Consider the following 23920-nt stretch of genomic DNA (forward strand, 5'->3'; position numbering starts at 1 on the left):
CTCTCTCCTTACTTTAGCTTTAATCTAATTTGGAGAAACCTGATATGTATTCTGCCATAGAAATACTACGTGTATATACTGTTGTTCTAATCACAAGAAACCAGGAGCTGTTTAAGAAACAGCTGAACTTAATGGCAAATTATTGCCAGAAAGAATGACATTATGTCAAATCAAAACTGCTGTTCCTAGGAAACATCCTTCAACATTAAAATGAATGATTCTTACACATTTCTATTCAAAGGGTCTAATATTCTGTTAGTTGAAGATATATAATCCATTCTGTATAGCACCCCAACATCAGGCACTCTGCCGGAGTCTCAATGCCGTTTCAGTGTGGCTGAGTTTACCACTTTAGTACTACCTGCCCTTAACACTGCAGTCTAAAATTGTCTTTGGTATAGAACTCTGAGGTCACCCCCAAGCTCTGGTCCCAGCATAGCAGCAGACCCAAAGAGTATGAGCAAATGACATCCCAGGTGACAAGCTCTTCCATACCGGAGTCCTTTTAGATATGGATTGACAGCCCCCCACTCCCACCACCAGCAAAACACGCCAAGCTTTCAGAATTTTCCACTTGCAACCCATATGTCTAGTTCCTAAAAGACATAAATCCACCTTTAATCAGTAATAAATAACTACATTTGGAGAACTGTTTTCAGAAATTCAGTACTGAGTTGCCTGCTCTCTAGATCCTACAAATCACCCAAAGGGAGATATTTTAAATGGTCACTCCTACAGGTTCTCCAAGTTCTTACCCTGCAAGAGATTAAAGAACTGGAAAAAAGAGACTAAGATCACTTTCTCACGAGATGGCTTTACAAACCCAGAGATCATTATATATCTTGTTTTATTCACTTTTAAAATATAAAAAGCCACACAAAGATGTTCTGTAAGCACAGTGCAGCCAGTGCCTGAGGTATGTGTTTCTTAACATCTCCTGGGTAAAAGTAGAGTAAGTTTATCTAAAAACTTAGAAGCAGGGAAAGAGCCGTCATCCAAAGCACCGATCTGCTTCACTGTCAGAGAAAAAGAACCTTACGACCGATCACCTTTTTTCTTGCTTGTCTGGCTTAGTGCCTAAAACCTAAATTTACACCACAACACAAATAGAAATCTTACTCCAGGCTCCTAGCAGAATTATTTCTCTGTTGCCTTAATCAAACTTTTAATTTTTACTTTCCTGCCCTCATTATGAGCTTCAGGAAATGTTTTTTTCAGAACTATATTTAAGTCATGTATTTAGTTTATAATTAAGTAAAACAAACACATGATTGGCAGCATCATGTAACAGAGATACGAACAATCACCAATGTATTTCTACCACACCCAAAGTGAGAAGAACAGAATTCCAATACCAGTCCCATTACTGCAAAGTCACGAAATTTTGAGCAACTTTCTAAATCTTTTAAACCTTGGTTTCCCTTGAATATAAAAAGTAAAAAATTATCAGTCATGTTACCAAATAACATGACACCTGAAAACACATGTTATTATGATGAAGGTGGTAATGCTATAGAATAAGCACAAAATATGGTAAAAGTTTTGAAGAAAGGTGAAAATCAGCCATGAAAATCAGGAGTGGTTAAAATGTCATTTATTGTCTCATTCAGCTCTGAAATCCTAGAACTGATTTTTGAGCTGGGAAGACTAAAATGGGCTTCATGGTGATATGTGAGCTAGATCTGAAAGGAAGGATAGGCTTTTTATCAGATTACATCTTCTAATTTTATGCACAATGTATTTAAAGACATGGCTTAGGATGGCTACGGGAAGGATGACATAAATGTAAATCCACAGTACATACACCCTTTGGAGTTCTCTTCCAGATAAGTATCTACGGTCCAACATCCAAATTCATGTGTTTTCCTCACTGGCTCCATACTCTATAATCCAGTTTACCAGCAATTCCAGTGCTCCTGATCTGACACTCGCCACCTATCCTCCCAACATCCCCTACAAATATTTAATTTAAAAGATAATTCACACAGCTAAGAAGGTTTGTATTATTACCCATGACTCTACTGACCTGTCTGCATATAAAGCTCATAAAATATATTGCATTTGAACCAGTTACATTTTATTTTTTTATTTTTTTGAACCAGTTACATTTTAAAAGAAAAATAATAATCAGATTTTATTCAAGGCTTGACAATGAGCCTTAAATAATTCTTCAAACTTAAAATAAAATTACCTGTAGAAGCCCTCCATCATCAAAACGCAGCACTTCTATTATGCTCTCCGACTGAATAAATGCTGTGATGGAAACAAAACAGATTGTCACTTAACAGGAAAGAAATTTCATTTAAATAAAATCTTTTAATTTAAAATTAATTGCTACAAGTTAATGCTTTTAAAACATACTACTGCTTGATGGTAATGGTTAAAGAAGAAAATATAACTAATACTTCAGAATGAAATGCTTGAACTAAAACAATCCAGTTAGAAAGTAGTTTTAACAACCTACAAACTATGTAAGCCACTCACAAAATATTTATTCCTGCTATACTGCCAGAAAGTAGGAAATTAAGTTCAACTAGCTGCAGTAATTGTGTTCCAAGTATTTACCTAACTGATTTGAAAACTTATGTCCACATAAAAATCTGCAAGCAACTCCTTATAAGCAGGTTTGTTCGTAACCTTCAAAAATTGGACACAATCAAGATGTCCTTTAATAGGTGAGTAAAGAAAAAGCTGACTTGAAATTCAACATTAAAAGAACTAAGATCATGGCATCTGGTCCCATCACTTAAGGGCAAATAGAAGGGGAAAAAGTGGAAGCAATGACAGATTTTGTTTTCAGGGGCTCCAAAAATCACTGCAGATGGTAACTGCAGTGATGAAATTAAAAGAGGTTTTGCTCCTTGGAAGGAAAGCTATGACAAATCTAGACAGCATATTAAAAAGCAGAGACATCACTTTGCCGACAAAGGTCCATATAGTCAAAGCTATGGCTTTCCAGTAGTCATGTACAGATGTGAGAGCTGGACCATCTAAGGCTAGGAGCTGAAGAATTGATGCTTTCTAATTGTGGTGCCGAGAAGACTCCTGAGAGTTCCCTGGACTGCAAGGATATCAAACCAGTCAATCTTAAAGGAAACCAACCCTGAATATTCACTGGAAAGACTGATGCTGGAGCTGAAGCTCCAATACTTTGGTCACCTGATGCAAAGAGCTAACTCACTGGAAAAGATTCTGATGCTGGGAAAGACTGAAGGCAAAAGGAGAAGGGGCTAGCAGAGGATGAGATGGTTAGATAGCATCACCTCCTCAGTGGACATGAATATAAACAAATTCTGGGAGATGGTAGAGGATAGAAGAGCTTGGCATGCTGCAGTCCTTGGGGTCACAAACAGTCAGACACAATTTAGCAACTAAACAACAACAACAACAGAGACAAATGCAGATTATCCATACAATGGAGTATTCAGTTCAGCTCAGTCACTCACTCGTGTCCGACTCTTTGTGACCCCATGAATCGCAGCACGCCAGGCCTCCCTGTCCATCACCAACTCCCAGAGTTCACCCAAACTCATGTGCATTGAGTCAGTGATGCCATCCAGCCATCTCATCCTCTGTCATCCCCTTCTCCTCCTGCCCCCAATCCCTCCCAGCATTAGGGTCTTTTCCAATGAGTCAACTCTTCGCATGAGATGGCCAAAGTACTGGAGTTTCAGCCTCAGCATCAGTCCTTCCAATGAACACCCAGGACTGGTCTCCTTTAGAATGCACTGGTTGGATCTCCTTGCAGTCCAAGGGACTCTCAAGAGTCTTCTCTAATACCACAGTTCAAAAGCATCAATTCTTCGGCACTCAGCCTTCTTCACAGTCCAACTCTCACATCCATACATGACCACAGGAAAAACCATAGCCTTGACTAGATGAACCTTTGTTGGCAAAGTAATGTCTCTGCTTTTGAATATGCTATCTAGGTTGGTCATAACTTTCCTTCCAAGGAGTAAGCGTCTTTTAATTTCATGGCTGCAGTCACCATCTTCGGTGATTTTGGAGCCCAAAAAAATAAAGTCTGACACTGTTTCCACTGTTTCTCCATCTATTTGCCATGAAGCTATGGGACCAGATGCCATGATCTTCGTTTTCTGAATGTTGAGCTTTAAGCCAACTTTTTCACTCTCCTCTTTCAGTTTCATCAAGAGGCTCTTTAGTTCCTCTTCACTTTCTGCCATAAGGGTGGTATCATCTGCGTCTCTGAGGTTATTGATATTTCTCCCGGCAATCTTGATTCCAGCTTGTGCTTCTTCCAGCCCAGTGTTTCTCATAATGTACTCTGCATATAAGTTAAATAAGCAGAGTGACAATATACAGCCTTGACATACTCCTTTTCCTATTTGGAACCAGTCTGTTGTTGGAGTATTACTCAGTGATAAAAAGTAAAAGAAAGGGCTACATGCTCTATGATTTTAAGTATATGACATTCTGGAAAAAGCGATACTAGAGAGATGGTAATAAGATCAGTGGTTTTGAGGCATTTGGAGAGAAAGGAAGAGTGAAATAAGGAAACCACATGGAACTTTTCAAAGCAGTCTTCTATATGATACTGTAATGTGAGATGCATATGACCCTATGCATTTATTAAAAACAGAACTTTACAACATAGTAAACCTACTGTAAGCAATTTAAAAAAATCATTTAGGAGATCAGGAATCCCAGGGCAGACTGCAGAATATGACAAAACCACTTATTTCTATTCTAAAAGTACGAAACCATCTCACAGAAGGGGGTGAGGTGAAAGGTGCTGACCTAAGTAATTTGGAAATGAGTAGAATGAGTAAGACTAAAGGCAAATGAAACTGGACATAAGCACTATCTTTAGGTGATAAAGTTATTTTCCACAGGGGTTTGGGTTAACCATCCTGATGCTGCTCTACATGTGTTCTTGAATTCAACCATTAAATATATGGATGGTGGATGGTGACTGTCAAGACTTCTCAGTTTTGAATAAGAGTTCACAAAAAAGCAAGGGAAGGAGGCTAGACTGATCCACCTGGTAATGGATTAGAGTTAACAACATCAGCACAAACTAATGTTGAGCATGACAAAGCTACAGATGGTTACCTACAGAAACATTTACTGATGTGCCTACACACTGGTGGGTATACACACACACATTACAACCTAACAGCAAGAAGCACATATACAGCACACAGATCTTGGGTCCTAATACCATTCTCCAATAAAAGGAACGGGGGCTTGGCTGAATCTAGGACTGGGGTCGGGGGAGAGATACAAAAGGTGAAACTTGTGCCAGAAAGAAAGTGCTTAAAAAAAAAAACAAGACAAAACAAAAAACCCTCCATTATGTCAGAGAGATGTAAGAGTTAACAGGAAGAGTTCCCCAATGGCCAAAGCTGCAACAACTTGAGCAATCATGTCAAGTAGTACTGGATTAAAACCCAAAGTATAAAATAAGTATCTATGAGTCTATACTTGTATAAATAAATGAATGAATAAATAATGGGGGAGAAGAATTCTAAATAATTTATGTAGAAGCTCTTTTACTTAGAAGGTGGAACATAACTGTCCACTCCCTAAGCATGGGATGCCCATGGTGACCCCTTCCAAAGAAAACAGTATTGAAAAGAGGAAAAAAAGAGTAACTTTACAATGGAGAAACCTGACAAATGTTACCTCAGTCAGATGATCAAGGTCAACATCCACAGTGAAAGCCATGGGGACAGTGCCCTTGATATGCTGAAACAAAAATGGCACTTTATGGTCTTCCTCCTAAAATCACGTAACTCCAGACTCATCACGAGAAAAACATCAGCAAATCTCAGCTGAGGGACATTCTAGAAAAACACCTGAGCAGTACACTCCTGAAAACTGTTGAAGTCATCAAATATAAGAAACGTCTGAGAAACTGTCACAGATCAAAGGAGCCTAAGGAGACATGATTACTAAATGTAATGCTGTATTTTGGGTGGCATTCTGGAAAAGAAAAGGGAAAAACTTTTCATTTAGGTAAAAACTGAGAAAACTTGAATAAAATATGAACTTAATAATAATGTACTAAAACTGGTTCAATTGCCAAAAAAAAAAAGACCACATAAGTATGAGATGTTAATAACAGGGCAAACTGGGCCAGGGGTGTATGGCAACTCTGCACTCTATTTGGAATTTTTACGTAAATCTAAAACTGTTCTAAAATGAAAGCCTATTTTTTAAAACCCACAAAACAGTGGTGTTTTATTTGGTTTAATATGACCCTCCCTGACTCCTCTTTGTTGGTCTTTGTGTATTCAGGAAGAAGGCTACCGTCTAATCCCATGTACCTGGCTTTCCAGTGTGACCAAAGCTGAAAGTCATGGGGCAGCCAAGATGCCAGTGAAATAATTACATCACTTCACCTACTTGGATGATGTCTTTGCTGCCTGCTGAGCATCCATTTCTTCTTACTCTAATAAGAGCACCCTGATTTTATTTTGTGGAAGGCCTTATCCCTCCATTTCTTGTGTTTCTCTTCAACCTCAGTGCCAATTTGCTCTACTCTGAGGGGCATTCCTCACCAGTTCTTCATATACAGAGAACATTCAACAATTCTGTGTGTGAATGAAATTTCATCTTTCTGCTCAGGCACAAGTACTGGTTATTTGCATCCACTGATACAAATGAATTACTTCTGATTCTCTCTAGTCCTAGTTGAGGTTGAATTTCCAAACTAAGATCAGAGCTAATGGCTACAAGGGAATTACTGACATAGAGTACATCTGGAGTACACAAAAATGTATCCAAATAAAGCAACAGACTGTTAAGAAAAAAGGACTGTGAAATAAAAGGTTATGCCCAGCATACTCATCCATTTCTCATCAGTTCCCCCTCCTTTTAACATAAGGTGACATTTTAGATGATCCAGAAAACCTTTCTGTTATGCTCTTGTTGAAAACAGGTATACTGATGCAAGGACACAATGACCTAACAAGAATTAACTGAAATAGCCAGACACCCACAAGGTAACGGACAAAAAGTCACTGCTAGTTCTGAGATGTCTATGTGAGGAGACCAACTCCCAGTTAGAAGCTTTCCATTTAGCTAGCAGAGAAAACAAACAAACAAAAAAAGTAACAGAAATGAGCTGTATTTGGTGGCTGCTATTAGAGTTACGGTTTTTCAGTAGTCATGTACAGATGTGAGAGTTGGACCATAAAGAAGGCTGAGAGCCGAAGAACTGATGCTTTTAAATTGTGATGCTGGAGAAAACTCTTGAGAGTCCCATGCACAGCAAGAGATCAAACCAGTCAATCCTAAAGAAAATCAACCCTGAATATTCATTGGAAGGACTGATGCCGAAGCTCCAATACTCTGGCCACCTGCTGTCAAGAGCCAACTCACTGGAAAAGACTCTGATGCCAGGAAAGATTGAGGGCAGGAGAAGAAGGAGGCGACAGAGTATGAGATGGCTGGATGGCATCACCGACTCAATGGACATGAGTTTGTGCAAACTGCAGGAGCTAGTGAAGGACAGGGAAGCCTGGCGTGCTGTAGTCCATGGGGTCACAGTCAGACACAACTTAGTCACCAAATAACATTAGTTATGATACAACAACCATCACGTAAGATTCCATCAACAACCAAGGTCAGACCTTTATCTAACTGATGAGAGCTTTCCTAAATATAGAAAAGTAGTAATATAATTTGGGTATATAATACCTAATATAATGTAAGTAGGAGCTTTAAGAAAAAATACATGAGATACCTTAGGTGGGGGGAAAAAAAAAAGACCAGCAGCTATTATAAAGTCCTGAAAGGAGAATACTGTGTTATACATCAACAGCTTTCCTTAAAGCATGTAGAAATGAACAGGATTCAACTCTGGAATAAAATTAATTAGAGTATTTTACTTTAAGTGATCGATCTTAATAACTTTAAGTTATATGTCTAGAAAAGCAGAAGTGACACTAGATATGCACTTAGTCATTTAATGTGTTAACAGTTATTAAGGTATAAATTACAAAAAGGAACCCAAGCAAGTCAAATTCCCATATGGCCACATCTCTAGATTGGAAACCACCAAGGACAGCTACTTCCTCTCCTGAGAATTTCTGTCCCTTATTTTATACACTAATGGAATTCTAAACTGTCCCAATGTTTTCCAGTTAGAGCAGCAACCAGATGTAGAAGAAAGAATGATGTCTAGGGGACTTTCCTGGCAGTCCAGTGGTTAAGAATCTGCCTTCCAAAGCAGGGATGTGGGTTTGCTCCCTGGCTGGGGAACTAAGATCCCACACGCTGCACGGCAACTAAGCCAGCACGCTGCAACTGGAGCACCCGGGTGCGCTGTAACTAGAGAAAGCCTGAGTGCCGCAGCAAAGACCGAGTGCGGAAAAAATGCTGATAATCATCGGTCACTGTGTTACTAAACGTCAAACTAAGTTTATGACATAGATATTATGGATTCCATTTGAAGATAAAGGTTCAGTGAGGTTAGGCTCAAGGTCACTCAGCAAGAAAGTGGCTTGAGAGGGGCCATAAATTTCAACCATGGGACTTCAGAACCTAAGCTTCTACACCCATTACTGTTTACTTTCAAAATAAAGTGACGCTAATGCTCACAACCAGCAGTACCTTCAATCAACCTAATTTTTACGATCAGGCATATATTCCTATACAAAGGGAGGAAGCAGGATACATAAACACAAGGGGCTTAACTTCTGGCTTTCAGGGTCCTACTAGCATTTGCTCTATGAAATTGAGCTCAGCAGGATGCACTTTAAGCTTCTCATATTCACCTACATCACTACAATGTCTGAGAGTAACAAAGACATTCATTTTCTGTGGAAAAAATCTCAGTGTGTCAGTTATTTAATCACTTATATTCAAAACAGAAGATCAGAAATTGAGTTTACTTCCCCATTGCACTTTAGTAAAGAATAAGACAAAAATATCTTCACTTTAAAGGTAAATCTTTCTCTACTATAATTAGGGATAATTTATAATATAATTTTTATAATTTATAATTATAAATTATAATTCTAATTTTTTATAATATAAATTTTTTTAGGTAGAGATTCTTTTTTCTGAATATGGCAAATGATGACTAGACAGTGCTTGTTTCCAGACATCTTCTATAAGTCATGAAAACAATGAATGCTGTAAATAATGGGTAGAAATATGTCATGAGACGGTTGGATGGCATCACCAACTCAACGGACATGAGTTTGAGCAAACTCTGAAAGACAGTGAAGGACAGCGAAGCCTGGCACGCTGCAGTCCATGGGGTCCCAAAGAGTCAGAGCGAATGAACAGCTATCGACTTTACAGAAATAAAAGGCACCTACCAACCTTATAGAGACAGATTATAAAAAGAGAATAACTAGGAACAACTGTACACCAACGAATTAGATGCACGGACGAACACCCGGAAAAACACACACTACTGAGGGAGGAGCCAAGATGGCGGAGGAGTAGGACGGGGAGAACACTTTCTCCCCCACAAATTCATCAAAAGAGCATTTAAACGTCGAGAAAATTCCACAAAACAACTTCTGAATGCTGGCAGAGGACATCAGGCACCCAGAAAAGCAATCCAACTCTTCGAAAGGAGGTAGGAAAAAATATAAAAGACAAAAAAAGAGACAAAAGAGGGAGGGACGGAGTTCCGTCCCGGGAAGGGAGTCTTAAAAAGAGAGAAGTTTCCAAACACCAGGAAACCTTCTCACTGCCGAATCTGTGCCGAGCTTTGGAAGCACAGAGGGCAACATAACAGGAAGAAAAAATAAATAAACAATTAAAACTCGAAGATTGCGAGTCCTACGGTAACTCCCCCAGCGGAGAAGCAGCGCAGACGCCTGCACGCGCCATTAGCAAGCGAGGGCTGGGCAGGGAGGCGCAGCGCGGGCTGCATCGCTTAGAGTAAGAATCTGGCCTGAATACCCTGAGCACTATCTGAGCGAAATAATTTGGGCTAGCAAACCAGACTGTGGGATATCTACCACGCGAAAAACCAGCCCTAACCTAAGACCACCAGGCCCGCGCACGGAACAAAGAATTGAACAGAGATAGCCGGCTGCAGACCTTCCCCCTCCGGTGACAGGCAGCCAGAGCCGGAAGGGGGCAATCGCAGCCCCAGAGAGACATTATCTATAAAACTGTAAGCAGGCTTCTTTGCTAACTAAAACTTTTTGGGGGTCTGGACGGTTAACATCTGCCTGAGAAGGTGCGCCGGTTTTACACCCAGATAACCGAGTGGCGGGGAGGCGATAAGTCGCAGCATTGGCGCTCGCCAAACACCTCATCACTTGAGCTGCTCGGACCTGGGAAGAGCACAAAACTCAGGCCCAACTGAGTCTGCGCCTCTGAGGACTACCCGAGTGCCTGAACCTGAGCGGCTTGGACCTGGGAGGTACATGCAACCCAGGGCCAGCCTCGGATTGTTCCCGGCGGAGCAACCTAGAGCCCGAGCAGTGTGGGCAGGGAGGCTACACGCGCCGTGAGCGGGGGCAGACCCAGTGTGGCTGAGGCACTGCGAGCGCACGCCAGTGTTATTTGTTTGCAGCATCCCTCCCTCCCTCCCCACAGCGCGACTGAACAAAGAGAAGAAATACAGCTCCACCCATCACAACACCAACACAAGCTTCCCTAACCAGGAAACCTTGACAAGCCACCTGTACAAACCCACACACAGCGAGGAAAAGCCACAATAAAGAGAACTCCACAAACTGCCAGAATACAGAAAGGACACCCCAAACTCAGCAATTTAAACAAGATGAAGAGACAGAGGAATAGCCAGCAGATAAAGGAACAGGATAAATGCCCACCAAACCAAACCAAAGAGGAAGAGATAGGGAATCTACCTGATAAAGAATTCCGAATAATGATAGTGAAATTGATCCAAAATCTTGAAATTAAAATGGAATCACAGATAAATAGCTTGGAGACAAGGATTGAGAAGATGCAAGAAAGGTTTAACAAGGACCTAGAAGAAATAAAAAAGAGTCAATATATAATGAATAATGCAATAAATGAAATTAAAAACACTCTGGAGGCAACAAATAGTAGAATAACAGAGGCAGAAGATAGGATTAGTGAATTAGAAGATAGAATGGTAGAAATAAATGAATCAGAGAGAATAAAAGAAAAACGAATTAAAAGAAATGAGGACAATCTCAGAGACCTCCAGGACAATATTAAACGCTACAACATTCGAATCATAGGGGTTCCAGAAGAAGAAGACAAAAAGAAAGACCATGAGAAAATACTTGAGGAGATAATAGTTGAAAACTTCCCTAAACTGGGGAAGGAAATAATCACCCAAGTCCAAGAAACCCAGAGAATCCCAAACAGGATAAACACCAGGCGAAACACCCCAAGACACATATTAATCAAATTAATAAAGATCAAACACAAAGAACAAATATTAAAAGCAGCAAGGGAAAAACAACAAATAACCCGCAAGGGGATTCCCGTAAGGATAACAGCTGATCTTTCAATAGAAACTCTTCAAGCCAGGAGGGAATGGCAAGACATACTTAAAATGATGAAAGAAAATAACCTACAGCCCAGATTATTGTACCCAGCAAGGATCTCATTCAATATGAAGGAGAAATCAAAAGCTTCTCAGACAAGCAAAAGCTGAGAGAATTCTGCACCACCAAACCAGCTCTCCAACAAATACTAAAGGATATTCTCTAGACAGGAAACACAAAAATGGTGTATAAATTCGAACCCCAAACAATAAAGTAAATGGCAACGGGATCATACTTATCAGTAATTACCTTAAACGTAAATGGGTTGAATGCCCCAACCAAAAGACAAAGACTGGCTGAATGGATACAAAAACAAGACCCCTACATATGTTGTCTACAGGAGACCCACCTCAAAACAGGGGACACATACAGACTGAAAGTGAAGGGCTGGAAAAAGATTTTCCATGCAAATAGGGACCAAAAGAAAGCAGGAGTAGCAATACTCATATCAGATAAAATAGACTTTAAAACAAAGGCTGTGAAAAGAGACAAAGAAGGTCACTACATAATGATCAAAGGATCAATCCAAGAAGAAGATATAACAATTATAAATATATATGCACCCAACATGGGAGCACTGCAGTATGTAAGACAAATGCTAACAAGTATGAAAGGAGAAATTAACAATAACACAATAATAGTGGGAGACTTTAATACCCCACTCACACCTATGGATAGATCAACTAAACAGAAAATTAACAAGGAAACACAAACTTTAAACGATACAATAGACCAGTTAGACCTAATTGATATCTATAGGACATTTCATCCCAAAACAATGAATTTCACCTTTTTCTCAAGCGCACATGGAACCTTCTCCAGGATAGATCACATCCTGGGCCATAAAGCTAGCCTTGGTAAACTCAAAAAAATAGAAATCATTCCAAGCATCTTTTCTGACCACAATGCAGTAAGATTAGATCTCAATTACAGGAGAAAAACTATTAAAAATTCCAACATATGGAGGCTGAACAACACCCTGCTGAATAACCAACAAATCACAGAAGAAATCAAAAAAGAAATCAAAATTTGCATAGAAACGAATGAAAATGAAAACACAACAACCCAAAACCTGTGGGACACAGTAAAAGCAGTCCTAAGGGGAAAGTTCATAGCAATACAGGCACACCTCAAGAAACAAGAAAAAAGTCAAATAAATAACCTAACTCTACACCTAAAGCAACTAGAAAAGGAAGAAATGAAGAACCCCAGGGTTAGTAGAAGGAAAGAAATCTTAAAAATTAGAGCAGAAATAAATGCAAAAGAAACAAAAGAGACCATAGCAAAAATCAACAAAGCCAAAAGCTGGTTCTTTGAAAGGATAAATAAAATTGATAAACCATTAGCCAGACTCATCAAGAAACAAAGGGAGAAAAATCAAATCAATAAAATTAGAAACGAAAATGGAGAGATCACAATAGACAACACAGAAATACAAAGGATCATAAGAGACTATTATCAACAATTATATGCCAATAAAATGGACAACGAGGAAGAAATGGACAAATTCTTAGAAAAGTACAACTTTCCAAAACTCGACCAGGAAGAAATAGAAAACCTTAACAGACCCATCACAAGCACGGAAATTGAAACTGTAATAAAAAATCTTCCAGCAAACAAAAGCCCAGGTCCAGACGGCTTCACAGCTGAATTCTACCAAAAATTTAGAGAAGAGCTAACACCTATCCTGCTCAAACTCTTCCAGAAAATTGCAGAGGAAGGTAAACTTCCAAACTCATTCTATGAGGCCACCATCACCCTAATACCAAAACCTGACAAAGATCCCACAAAAAAAGAAAACTACAGACCAATATCACTGATGAATATAGATGCAAAAATCCTAAACAAAATTCTAGCAATCAGAATCCAACAACACATTAAAAAGATCATACACCATGACCAAGTGGGCTTTATCCCAGGGATGCAAGGATTCTTCAATATCCACAAATCAATCAATGTAATACACCACATTAACAAATTGAAAAACAAAAACCATATGATTATCTCAATAGATGCAGAGAAAGCCTTTGACAAAATTCAACACCCATTTATGATAAAAACTCTCCAGAAAGCAGGAATAGAAGGAACATACCTCAACATAATAAAAGCTATATATGACAAACCCACAGCAAACATTATCCTCAATGGTGAAAAATTGAAAGCATTTCCCCTAAAGTCAGGAACAAGACAAGGGTGCCCACTTTCACCATTACTATTCAACATAGTTTTGGAAGTTTTGGCCACAGCAATCAGAGCAGAAAAAGAAATAAAAGGAATCCAAATTGGAAAAGAAGAAGTAAAACTCTCACTATTTGCAGATGACATGATCCTCTACATAGAAAACCCTAAAGACTCCACCAGAAAATTACTAGAACTAATCAATGATTATAGTAAAGTTGCAGGATATAAAATCAACACACAGAAATCCCTTGCATTCCTATACACTAATAATGAGAAAACAGAAAGAGAAATTAAGGAAACAATTCCATTCACCATTGCAACGAAAAGAATAAAATACTTAGAAATATATCTACCTAAAGAAACTAAAGACCTATATATAGAAAAGTATAAAACACTGGTGAAAGAAATCAAAGAGGACACTAATAGATGGAGAAATATACCATGTTCATGGATTGGAAGAATCAATATAGTGAAAATGAGTATACTACCCAAAGCAATTTATAGATTCAATGCAATCCCTATCAAGCTACCAACAGTATTCTTCACAGAGCTAGAACAAATAATTTCACAATTTGTATGGAAATACAAAAAACCTCGAATAGCCAAAGCGATCTTGAGAAAGAAAAATGGAACTGGAGGAATCAACCTACCTGACTTCAGGCTCTACTACAAAGCCACAGTTATCAAGACAGTATGGTACTGGCACAAAGACAGAAATATAGATCAATGGAACAAAATAGAAAGCCCAGAGATAAATCCACGCACATATGGACACCTTATCTTTGACAAAGGAGGCAAGAATATACAATGGATTAAAGACAATCTCTTTAACAAGTGGTGCTGGGAAATCTGGTCAACCACTTGTAAAAGAATGAAACTAGAACACTTTCTAACACCATATACAAAAATAAACTCAAAATGCATTAAAGATCTCAACGTAAGACCAGAAACTATAAAACTCCTAGAGGAGAACATAGGCAAAACACTCTCTGACATACATCACAGCAGGATCCTCTATGACCCACCTCCCAGAATATTGGAAATAAAAGCAAAAATAAACAAATGGGACCTAATTAAACTTAAAAGCTTCTGCACATCAAAGGAAACTATTAGCAAGGTGAAAAGACAGCCTTCAGAATGGGAGAAAATAATAGCAAATGAAGCAACCAACAAACAACTAATCTCAAAAATATACAAGCAACTCCTACAGCTCAACTCCAGAAAAATAAATGACCCAATCAAAAAATGGGCCAAAGATCTAAATAGACATTTCTCCAAAGAAGACATACAGATGGCTAACAAACACATGAAAAAATGCTCAACATCACTCATTATCAGAGAAATGCAAATCAAAACCACTATGAGATACCATTTCACACCAGTCAGAATGGCTGCGATCCAAAAGTCTACAAATAATAAATGCTGGAGAGGGTGTGGAGAAAAGGGAACCCTCTTACACTGTTGGTGGGAATGCAAACTAGTACAGCCACTATGGAGAACAGTGTGGAGATTCCTTAAAAAACTGGAAATAGAACTGCCTTATGATCCAGCAATCCCACTGCTGGGCATACACACTGAGGAAACCAGAAGGGAAAGAGACACGTGTACCCCAATGTTCATCGCAGCACTGTTGATAATAGCCAGGACATGGAAGCAACCTAGATGTCCATCAGTAGATGAATGGATAAGAAAGCAGTGGTACATATACACAATGGAGTATTACTCAGCCATTAAAAAGAATACACTTGAATCAGTTCTAATGAGGTGGATGAAACTGGAGCCTATTATACAGAGTGAAGTAAGCCAGAAGGAAAAACACCAATACAGTATACTAACGCATATATATGGAATTTAGAAAGATGGTAACGATAACCCTGTATACGAGACAGCAAAAGAGACACTGATGTATAGAACAGGCTTATGGACTCTGTGGGAGAGGGAGAGGGTGGGAAGATTTGGGAGAATGGCATTGAAACATGTGAAATGTCATGTATGAAACGAGATGCCAGTTCAGGTTCAATGCACGATGCTGGATGCTTGGGGCTGGTGCACTGGGACGACCCAGAGGGATGGTATGGGGAGGGAGGAGGGAGGAGGGTTCAGGATGGGGAACACATGAGAAATAAAAAAATAAATAAATAAATAAACTGGAAAACACACACACACACACACACACACACACTACTGAAATTAAGTCAAGAATAAGCCTGAATGGACCTGTAACAAGAGACTGAATTTCTAATTAAAAACCTTCCTACAAAGGAAAACCTAGGGACAAATGGTTTCATTCCACCAAATGTTTAAAGAAGAAGTTATACCAGGGCTTCACAAACTTCCAAAATAAAGCATACGGGGAAAACACTTCCCAACATATTCTGAGCCCTTAATACTGATACCAGAATCAGATAAAGTTATCAAAAAAAGCAAACTATAGCTCAATATCCCTTATACATATGGATATCAAGTCCGCAAGAAAATACAAAATACGCTTCTAGCAACATATATAGAGGCTTATACATCATGATGAAGTGTAAGACTAATATACTTTACACTACAAAGCTTCAATGAAAGAAATTAAAGGCCTAAATAAATAGAAAGACATAGGCTGGAATACTTAACAATGTAAAGACTGTAATACTCCCTAAGTTGATCTTAGATTCAATGCAACCGTTATCAAAATCCCACTTTTTTCCCCCAAATTGATCCTAAAGCTCTTAAGAAACTGAGAGAAATCCTTAATAGCCAAAATAACCTTGACAAAGAAGAACACAGTGGAGAACTCTTACTTCATGATTTCAAAACTTACTACAAAGTTACAGTAATCAAGACAGTGTGCTACTAGGAATAAAGATAAACATGGAGATCAACAGAAGTGAGAATCCAGAAAGAAACCCTCATATTTAGGATCAATTCATTTATGGCACAAAGAAGAATGGATAGTGTTTTCAGTAAGTAGCATTAGGGCAACCGGGATCTACATGTGAAAGAATGAAGCTGGACCCTACCTCATACTGTATGTAAAAATTAACTCAAAATGAGCAAAAACCTTGGTGTAAGAGCTAAAGTTCTAAAACTCTTAGAAGATACTGTGGGTACATCTTCATAACCTTGAATTAGGCAATGTTTCTGAAGCTAGGATAGCTAAGCAAAGAAAAGCACATAACTTGGACCTCATTAAAATTAAAATTCCTGTGCTTCAAAGGGCACTATCAAGAAAGTGAAAAGACAACCCAGAGGACAGAAGATTTTTGCAAATTATTTATCTGTTAAGGGTTATGTACACAGAATATATGGAACTTGCCCCCCTCCTCGCAAAGACGAATATTTCAACTTTAAAAATAACAAAAAGACAAGAGATCTGAATAAACGTTTCTCTAAAAGAAGACAAATTGCCAATAAGCACATAATATGTTCAAAATCGGTCCTCGGGGAAATTCAAATCAAAACCAAAACAAGGTACCACTTCACACATACTATGACAGCAATAATTAAAAAGATAAACAATAATAAGTATTGGTAAGGGCATGGATAAATTGCAAAGCTCTAAGTCGCTGATTGGAGTAAAAAGTGGAATAGCCACTTTGGAGAACAGTTTGGCAGTTATTCCCAAAGGTAAATACAGAGCTGCCATAGACAAAGCCATTCTACTCATATATATACACTAGAGAACTAAAAACATATGTACAAAAACTTACCCACAAATGTTCCAACAGTACTATTCATAATAGCCAAAAAGCAGAAACACCCTAAGTGTCCACTGACAGATGAACAACAGACAATTCTAACGACTCATTATGTGGTGAGTCCACATAATGGAACGTTTCTCAGCCGCGCACGCACAGTGGACTCCTGATGCATGCTACACATGGATGACCCTTGAAAACATAACGCTAAGTGAACTAAGCCAGACACAGAAGACCACATGTATTACACGACATGTCCAGAATAGGAAAATCCATAGAAATAAAGGTTGATTTAACAGTCACTAGGGGCTAGGAGGAAGTGGGGTGTGAATCTGATGTACATGAGGGTTCTTTTTGGGGGTGCTGAAAATATTTTGAAATTAGATCATGGGGATGGTTGCACAAAATGTGAATATACTAAAACACTCAATGGTATACTTTAAAAGCATGAATCTATGATATGGGATTATATCTCAATATTTTAAAATTCAACACAGCAAAAAGACAGTGCATGGTCTTGGTTCTATTCCCTAATTTTTTACTTAATAGGTTGCCTGAATGGCATTTTAAATATTGTGGAGCCATGGGACACAATACTACTCCAGAAGAGCTTTAAGCTGTGTAGTCCTTTCATGTATAGAAATGCATTTTTTGATGTACACATGGTGTGTGGGAGGCGAGAATACACAGCAAATGATAACGCACACGGGGCACACTGTCAACAACAGGTGAAGCGCCGTAAAGGTCCATGTTTTTTTATTCTATTTTGATCCTTAGAAATTTCCTGAATGTTTGAAAATATTCCAAATAAAAAGTCTACAAAAAAGGAAATAATTTATACAAGACTTATAAAAACTTGAATGTTTAAACATAGTCACTTTTAAATAAAACCACAATAAAATAAAAGTAAGTAAATCTCATTACTTATGCCCATTGGAGATATTGGTTGTAGAGGCGTTTGGTATACCACCTGCTGCCACAGATTGGGACAAAAATAATAAACTGCTTAAGTGTCTGTGACTAAAGTGATATTGCAGCCATCTTAAAACTGTCAATCAACATGTGAACTCAGGTATCGTGCAGGGATTGTACCTTGTGAGTACGTCCAACATGCAATCATACACTATGAGACGTATGGTGTATACATGTGATGCCTGCACTGCAGATATGTGTACAGTACGCATTATATTCTAAGTATTAGGTAAGAATCATCCATGTCTTATCAATATAATTCTTTTTCCACATGCCCAAAGAAGTGACCAATATAAGAAATTAGAAAATGAAGAGCAAATTAAACCTAAAATAAATGTAATCAACAAGATAGCAGAAAATAAAAATCAAAGAAGTCAAAGTTTTGTTTGAGAAGATGAATAAAATCGATATACCTCTAGTCAGACTTGACAGTAAAGAGGAGTCACATATTAGAAATGTAAGAAATGAAAGAGTAGACACAACTACACGTCCTATAGATATAAAGCCAGTAAAGGAATACCATTAAAAATTCTGTCAATACAGTCAACAATTCAGATTATAATATGGATAATTTCTTTAAAGACTCAAAATGCCAAAGATCAGTTTTTAAAAAAAATTAACAGTTAACGTGAATAGCCGTATATACAGTAAAGAAGTTACTCTGCAGTTAAAAATCTCACAAAGAAAACTCTAGGCCCATTCACATAAATTGATGAATTCTCCCAAATATTTAAAGAAGAAAAAAATAACAGTTCAACCCAAACTCTCTCCAAACACAGAAGAAAAACTTCCAAACTCATTTTAGGAAGCCAACATTACTCTGATACCAAAAACAAAGACATTAAAAGAAGGGAAAAACTACAGATCAACATTCTTCATTATTACAGATGCAAAAATTCTCATTAAAATTTCAGCAAATTTAACCCATTAATGTATAAAAAGGATAAATACACCATCACCACATAGGGTTTAACCAAGGAATGCAATAGTTCTTTTAACATTCACAAAAGGTGGGGGGGAATCCAACCTATAAAACTAAAAAAACAAAGACAAACAAAAAACCCCACCCAACATTAAAATAATAATAATCTCTTAAATCATACTTGATGGTTGAGATAAAATTATAATGACACCAGTTGAACAGAATGTATAGAGAAGAAACACTTTAGGAAATTATATTTTTTAAAGTGGTAAGGGTGTTATTTAAGGGGAAAAAAAGTGCTAAGGGCCATGGAATCTCAATGAAATCAAGGTTTTAATACTGCCAAGTTGTAAAACATTGATATCAGGGGGCTGTGTTAAGTTAAAATACACAATTTAATGTTAGCAACCACTTAAAAATACACAAAGTGATACACTAAAATATATATATAAACAAGATGGATTCTAAAAAATGTTGAACTCAGAGAAAGACAAAAAAAAAGAAATAGTAAAATAAGAAACAAAAGAAGAATTGAGCACTGACATATCAAAAATCACTTTAAAGTAAATGGTTTAAACGCATCAATTAAAAGGCAGGAAGTGACAGAATGATTAAAATGATTATTCAACCATATACTTCAACACAACAGAAACATTTTGTATTACGTAAAGGGTAGAAAGAGATTTATCATGCTAACTTTTTTTAAAAGGTATTGCTATGTAAATATCAGATATAGCAGACTTCAGAGCAGGGACAAAGAGTAACATTAGATAAAGGAATCAATTCACCATGAATAAATACTGTGCCCAAATGTGTACGCACCAGAGTTGCAAAATGATGAAACAAAAATTGGAAAAGCCAAAAGGAAAAATAGACAAATTCTGTTATATTCAAGGACTTCAACATCTCAGCCATCAAACATCTCACTGGTAAAACTAAGAGATACATAAGATATAATAGAATATATATACATATAACTAAAAGATACTAAAAACCCAGAACACCATCAACCAACAGGATCTAACTGACATTCACAGGCAACATAGCCTTTGTCAACACAATACACATTCCTTTTAAGACACCTTGGACAAGTCCTCAAGACAGGACAATTCCTTGGACAACTCCTGGGTCATAAAACAAACATCAACAACTTAAAAAGCACTGAAATCAGAGTATGTTCTCCAATCACAATGGAATCAGACAACAAATCAATAACAAAAGTGCAACATAAAAACATCCTAACACTTCTACATTCAACAATATACTTTCAAATAAATCATGGGCCAAAAAGGAACAGAATTTTAAAAACACAGAGGAAAAAAAAAAAAACAAAACACAGAGAAATGAATAAAAACAAAAATGTAATACATCAAGAACAGGAAAAAAAAAAGAGAACATGTTTATGGCATTAAAATGCTCACATCAGAGAAGAGAACAAGGTCTCAAATTAATAATCTGTATTCCCACCTCAAGAAACCAGAAAAAGCAGAAAAATAAGCACAAAGGATATAAAAGGAAGGAAATAATAATAAGAACAGAAATCAATGAAATTGAAAATAGGAAAATAACAAAAAATGAATGAAACAAAAATCAACAAAACTGACAAGCCTGTAGCAAGACTGAAACAAAGAGAAAACCCAAGTCATCTACAACCGGAATAAAGCAGGGCATGGCACTGTAACTGCTGCAGGCACTATAAGAGAATACTATGAACTCCATGCTCAAAAAATCAACAACAGCAAAAAAGCACCAATTTCTCAAAACCCACAAGCTACCCAAACTCAGCTAAGATGAAACAGAAGGCCCACATACACTTGTAGCCACTAAACACACTGAATTCGGCAATAGAAAAATTCCCTCAAAAAAGAAATTCTCAAGCACAGATGGCTTTACTGGATAATTTTATCAAACATTTAAAGAAGAGTTAGCATCAGTTTTACATAATCTATTCCAAAAAAAAATTGAAGTGGGAATACTTCCCAACTCATGTTATAAAGGCTAATATAACCCTGATACCAAAGTCAGACAAATATACAGATTTAAAAAATTTAAAGCACAGCCCAATATCCCTCATTAACTTAGAACAACGCTCAACAAATACTAGCAATCTGAGTCTAGCAATATGTAGAAATAACTATATACCATGAACAAATGAGATTTCATATATGCAAAACATGTGAAAATCAGTCAAGAGAATTCACCATACCAAAAGTTGAATAAGAAAATCATATGATCAAAACAACTGATGCAGGAAAAGCATGTGACAAAATCCAACACCCATTCATGATACAAATTCTCAGCAAACTAGCAACAGAGTGGAACTTTCTCCACTTGATAAAGAGCATCTGCAAGAATCTATGGCTAACATCAATACTTAATGGTAAAAGAATCAATGGTTTCCCTTGAAGAATGGGAAAAAAGTGAGGATATTGCTTTCACAAATCTTGTTAGAGCACAGTACTAGAAGTTACAGCCACTGCAATAAGGAAAATTAGTAAAATGCATACAGATCAGGAAGGAAGAATAAAATTGTTCCTATCTGCAGATGACATGACAGTTTATGTACAAAACTCAAAGGGATCTACAGGGGAAAAAAAGGAAAGGGAAAAATCACCAAACTCCTAGAATAAGTGAGTTCAGCACAGTAGGAGGATATAAGATGAACACACAAAAATGAGTAACATTTGAAGCAGCTTTTCCCTTCTCTAGGGCAACTTAGAGCCTGGCAACGCCTAGAGATACCAACCTGGGAAAGGGACCACAAGCCAGGTCAGGGCAGGAGCAGAACGTGGCTCCAGCACATGAGCATGCCCCTCTGCTCCACAGGCGAAAGGCTTTCGAAACACAGAGGTGCTTCCCTTTCTCACTCACTGACCTTGTTCAGTGCATTCTGACATTAAAAATCCTAGCAGTCTGTGTAAACTTCATCAACATCTACAAATGAGAATGCCCCTAATTGGGCTCTTTATTTCACGAAGATGATTATCCTGGCATCTCAGGTAAGAAAATAAATAGATATCTCAATTCCCCAAATCCATTCACTATATCTAAAGTTTCATTAATACTAGTCTGCAAAGGTAACTACAGCAAGAATTCCATTAACAGTAACACATTTATTTCTTCAAGTTTTAATTAATTCTATATTTTTATAATGTTTAAGATTAATCCTTACTCTGAATATAGAGGAAAAGATGATAACCTTAATACATTTAAACTAGCCCTTTTAATGACAAACATTTGTGTGTTCTCCAAAATTGTAACTTTATGTAAGTATACACCTTCCATTTCCTAAAATATTCCTCAAATCTTAGAGTAGTGTCATAGTTGGAGAAAGGAGATAATAGACATTAATTTATAATCAATTTTAACAAAAAATAAAAATAAATAAAATCAATTTTAAGTATCAAATGGAGAAGAAAAAAAAGAAAGGATGGGAGGAGGATCAAAGAAGACTCAATCAGAACAATTGCAAATAATGTTTTCCAATAAATATCTCTGTACGAGAGGACTATTTTAACATACACATAATAGAGATCTTTATCCCAAAAATACTCCTAGCACATTCTCGAGACTGCAGTGATTTAAAACTGCATGTTTTTAATAGTTGTATCCAATAACTGCATGTAAAAACAAGTAAAGTCATTTTAGAAGCAATTAGTAAGCAGAAGAGGAACACAGATTAGCTATCTCTGTTGCAGACTCTGATCCAATAAATATTTTAGCCAATTTCGCTTCCTGTCTATCTGACATCCTATCCAATAATCACTGTTTCCCAATGGTCAGAACCCTTGACAATGTGGCGTTAGATATCTGTATCCCAAAGTTCCCTGAGAGAAACAGCTGGCTAACAGAAGAACAGGGTTTTTTACCTGTATGCTGTGATTAACTTTATAGTTAACAGCTTTTCTATTTGTAAACATCAAGATGACTCCACACTTGGGGCAGGTACACTCCAGTTTTTGCAGGACTCAGATCTTTACTCTCTCTCCTATCCTTATGTTCTCTCCAGACTCTGGGAGTGGGGCTGAAGACCCTGGTCCTCCTGGGCTGACATATATCACACCCTTCTGCTGCAGAGAGTGGGTGTCATCTATTGCCCTTTTCAGCAGACTCATCTCCATTAAGAGTGATCAGGGGGCTTCCCTGGTGGTTCGGTGGTAAGGAATCCGCCTGCCAATGCAGGAGACTCGGGTTCAATCCGTGGCCCGGGAAGATACCACACGCTCCAGAACAACTAAGCCCGTGAACCACAACTATTAAGCCTGTGCTCCACAGCAAGAGAAGCCACTGCAATTTCAAACCCGCACACCACAATGAAGAGGAGCCCCTGCTTGCTGGAACCGGAAAAAATTCGCAGCAACGAAGACCCAGCACAGTCAACAAACAAACGCATTTATTTATTTTAAAAAATGATCAAGTCAATTGTTCTTTTCCTCTATCTCACTTCTCAGGTATATTTTAATCTAGAATCTTTGTCTTATGCTACTGAGATTTAATTCATCCCCTGGTTGTATGGTATTTTTTAAGAAATATTCATATTCAGAACTGTTTTCTTCTATTTTGCTTAATGTTTTGCTTCGTTCTTTGCTATAAAGAAGCCCCAAGTCAGTTAAATTTTTCTTCACATTTTTGCTCTGAGATCACATTGTCATCATTTTCTCACTTTGTTTCAATGGATTCGT

General features: G+C 37.6%; 1 protein-coding gene across 2 annotated transcripts in view; it reads right to left on the reverse strand.

The window, feature by feature from the left end:
* TMEM131 (transmembrane protein 131) overlaps positions 1-23920 on the reverse strand; it is a 186028-nt gene that overhangs the window by 125854 nt on the left and 36254 nt on the right. For both annotated transcript variants that reach the window (XM_070798242.1, XM_070798241.1), the window contains exon 2: positions 2192-2253. In XM_070798242.1, coding sequence (XP_070654343.1) covers positions 2192-2253 — 62 coding nt within the window. The remainder of the gene's footprint in view (positions 1-2191; positions 2254-23920) is intronic.

Source organism: Bos indicus, chromosome 11 (genome assembly GCF_029378745.1).
Source record: "Bos indicus isolate NIAB-ARS_2022 breed Sahiwal x Tharparkar chromosome 11, NIAB-ARS_B.indTharparkar_mat_pri_1.0, whole genome shotgun sequence".
Classification (NCBI taxonomy): Eukaryota; Metazoa; Chordata; class Mammalia; order Artiodactyla; family Bovidae; genus Bos; species Bos indicus.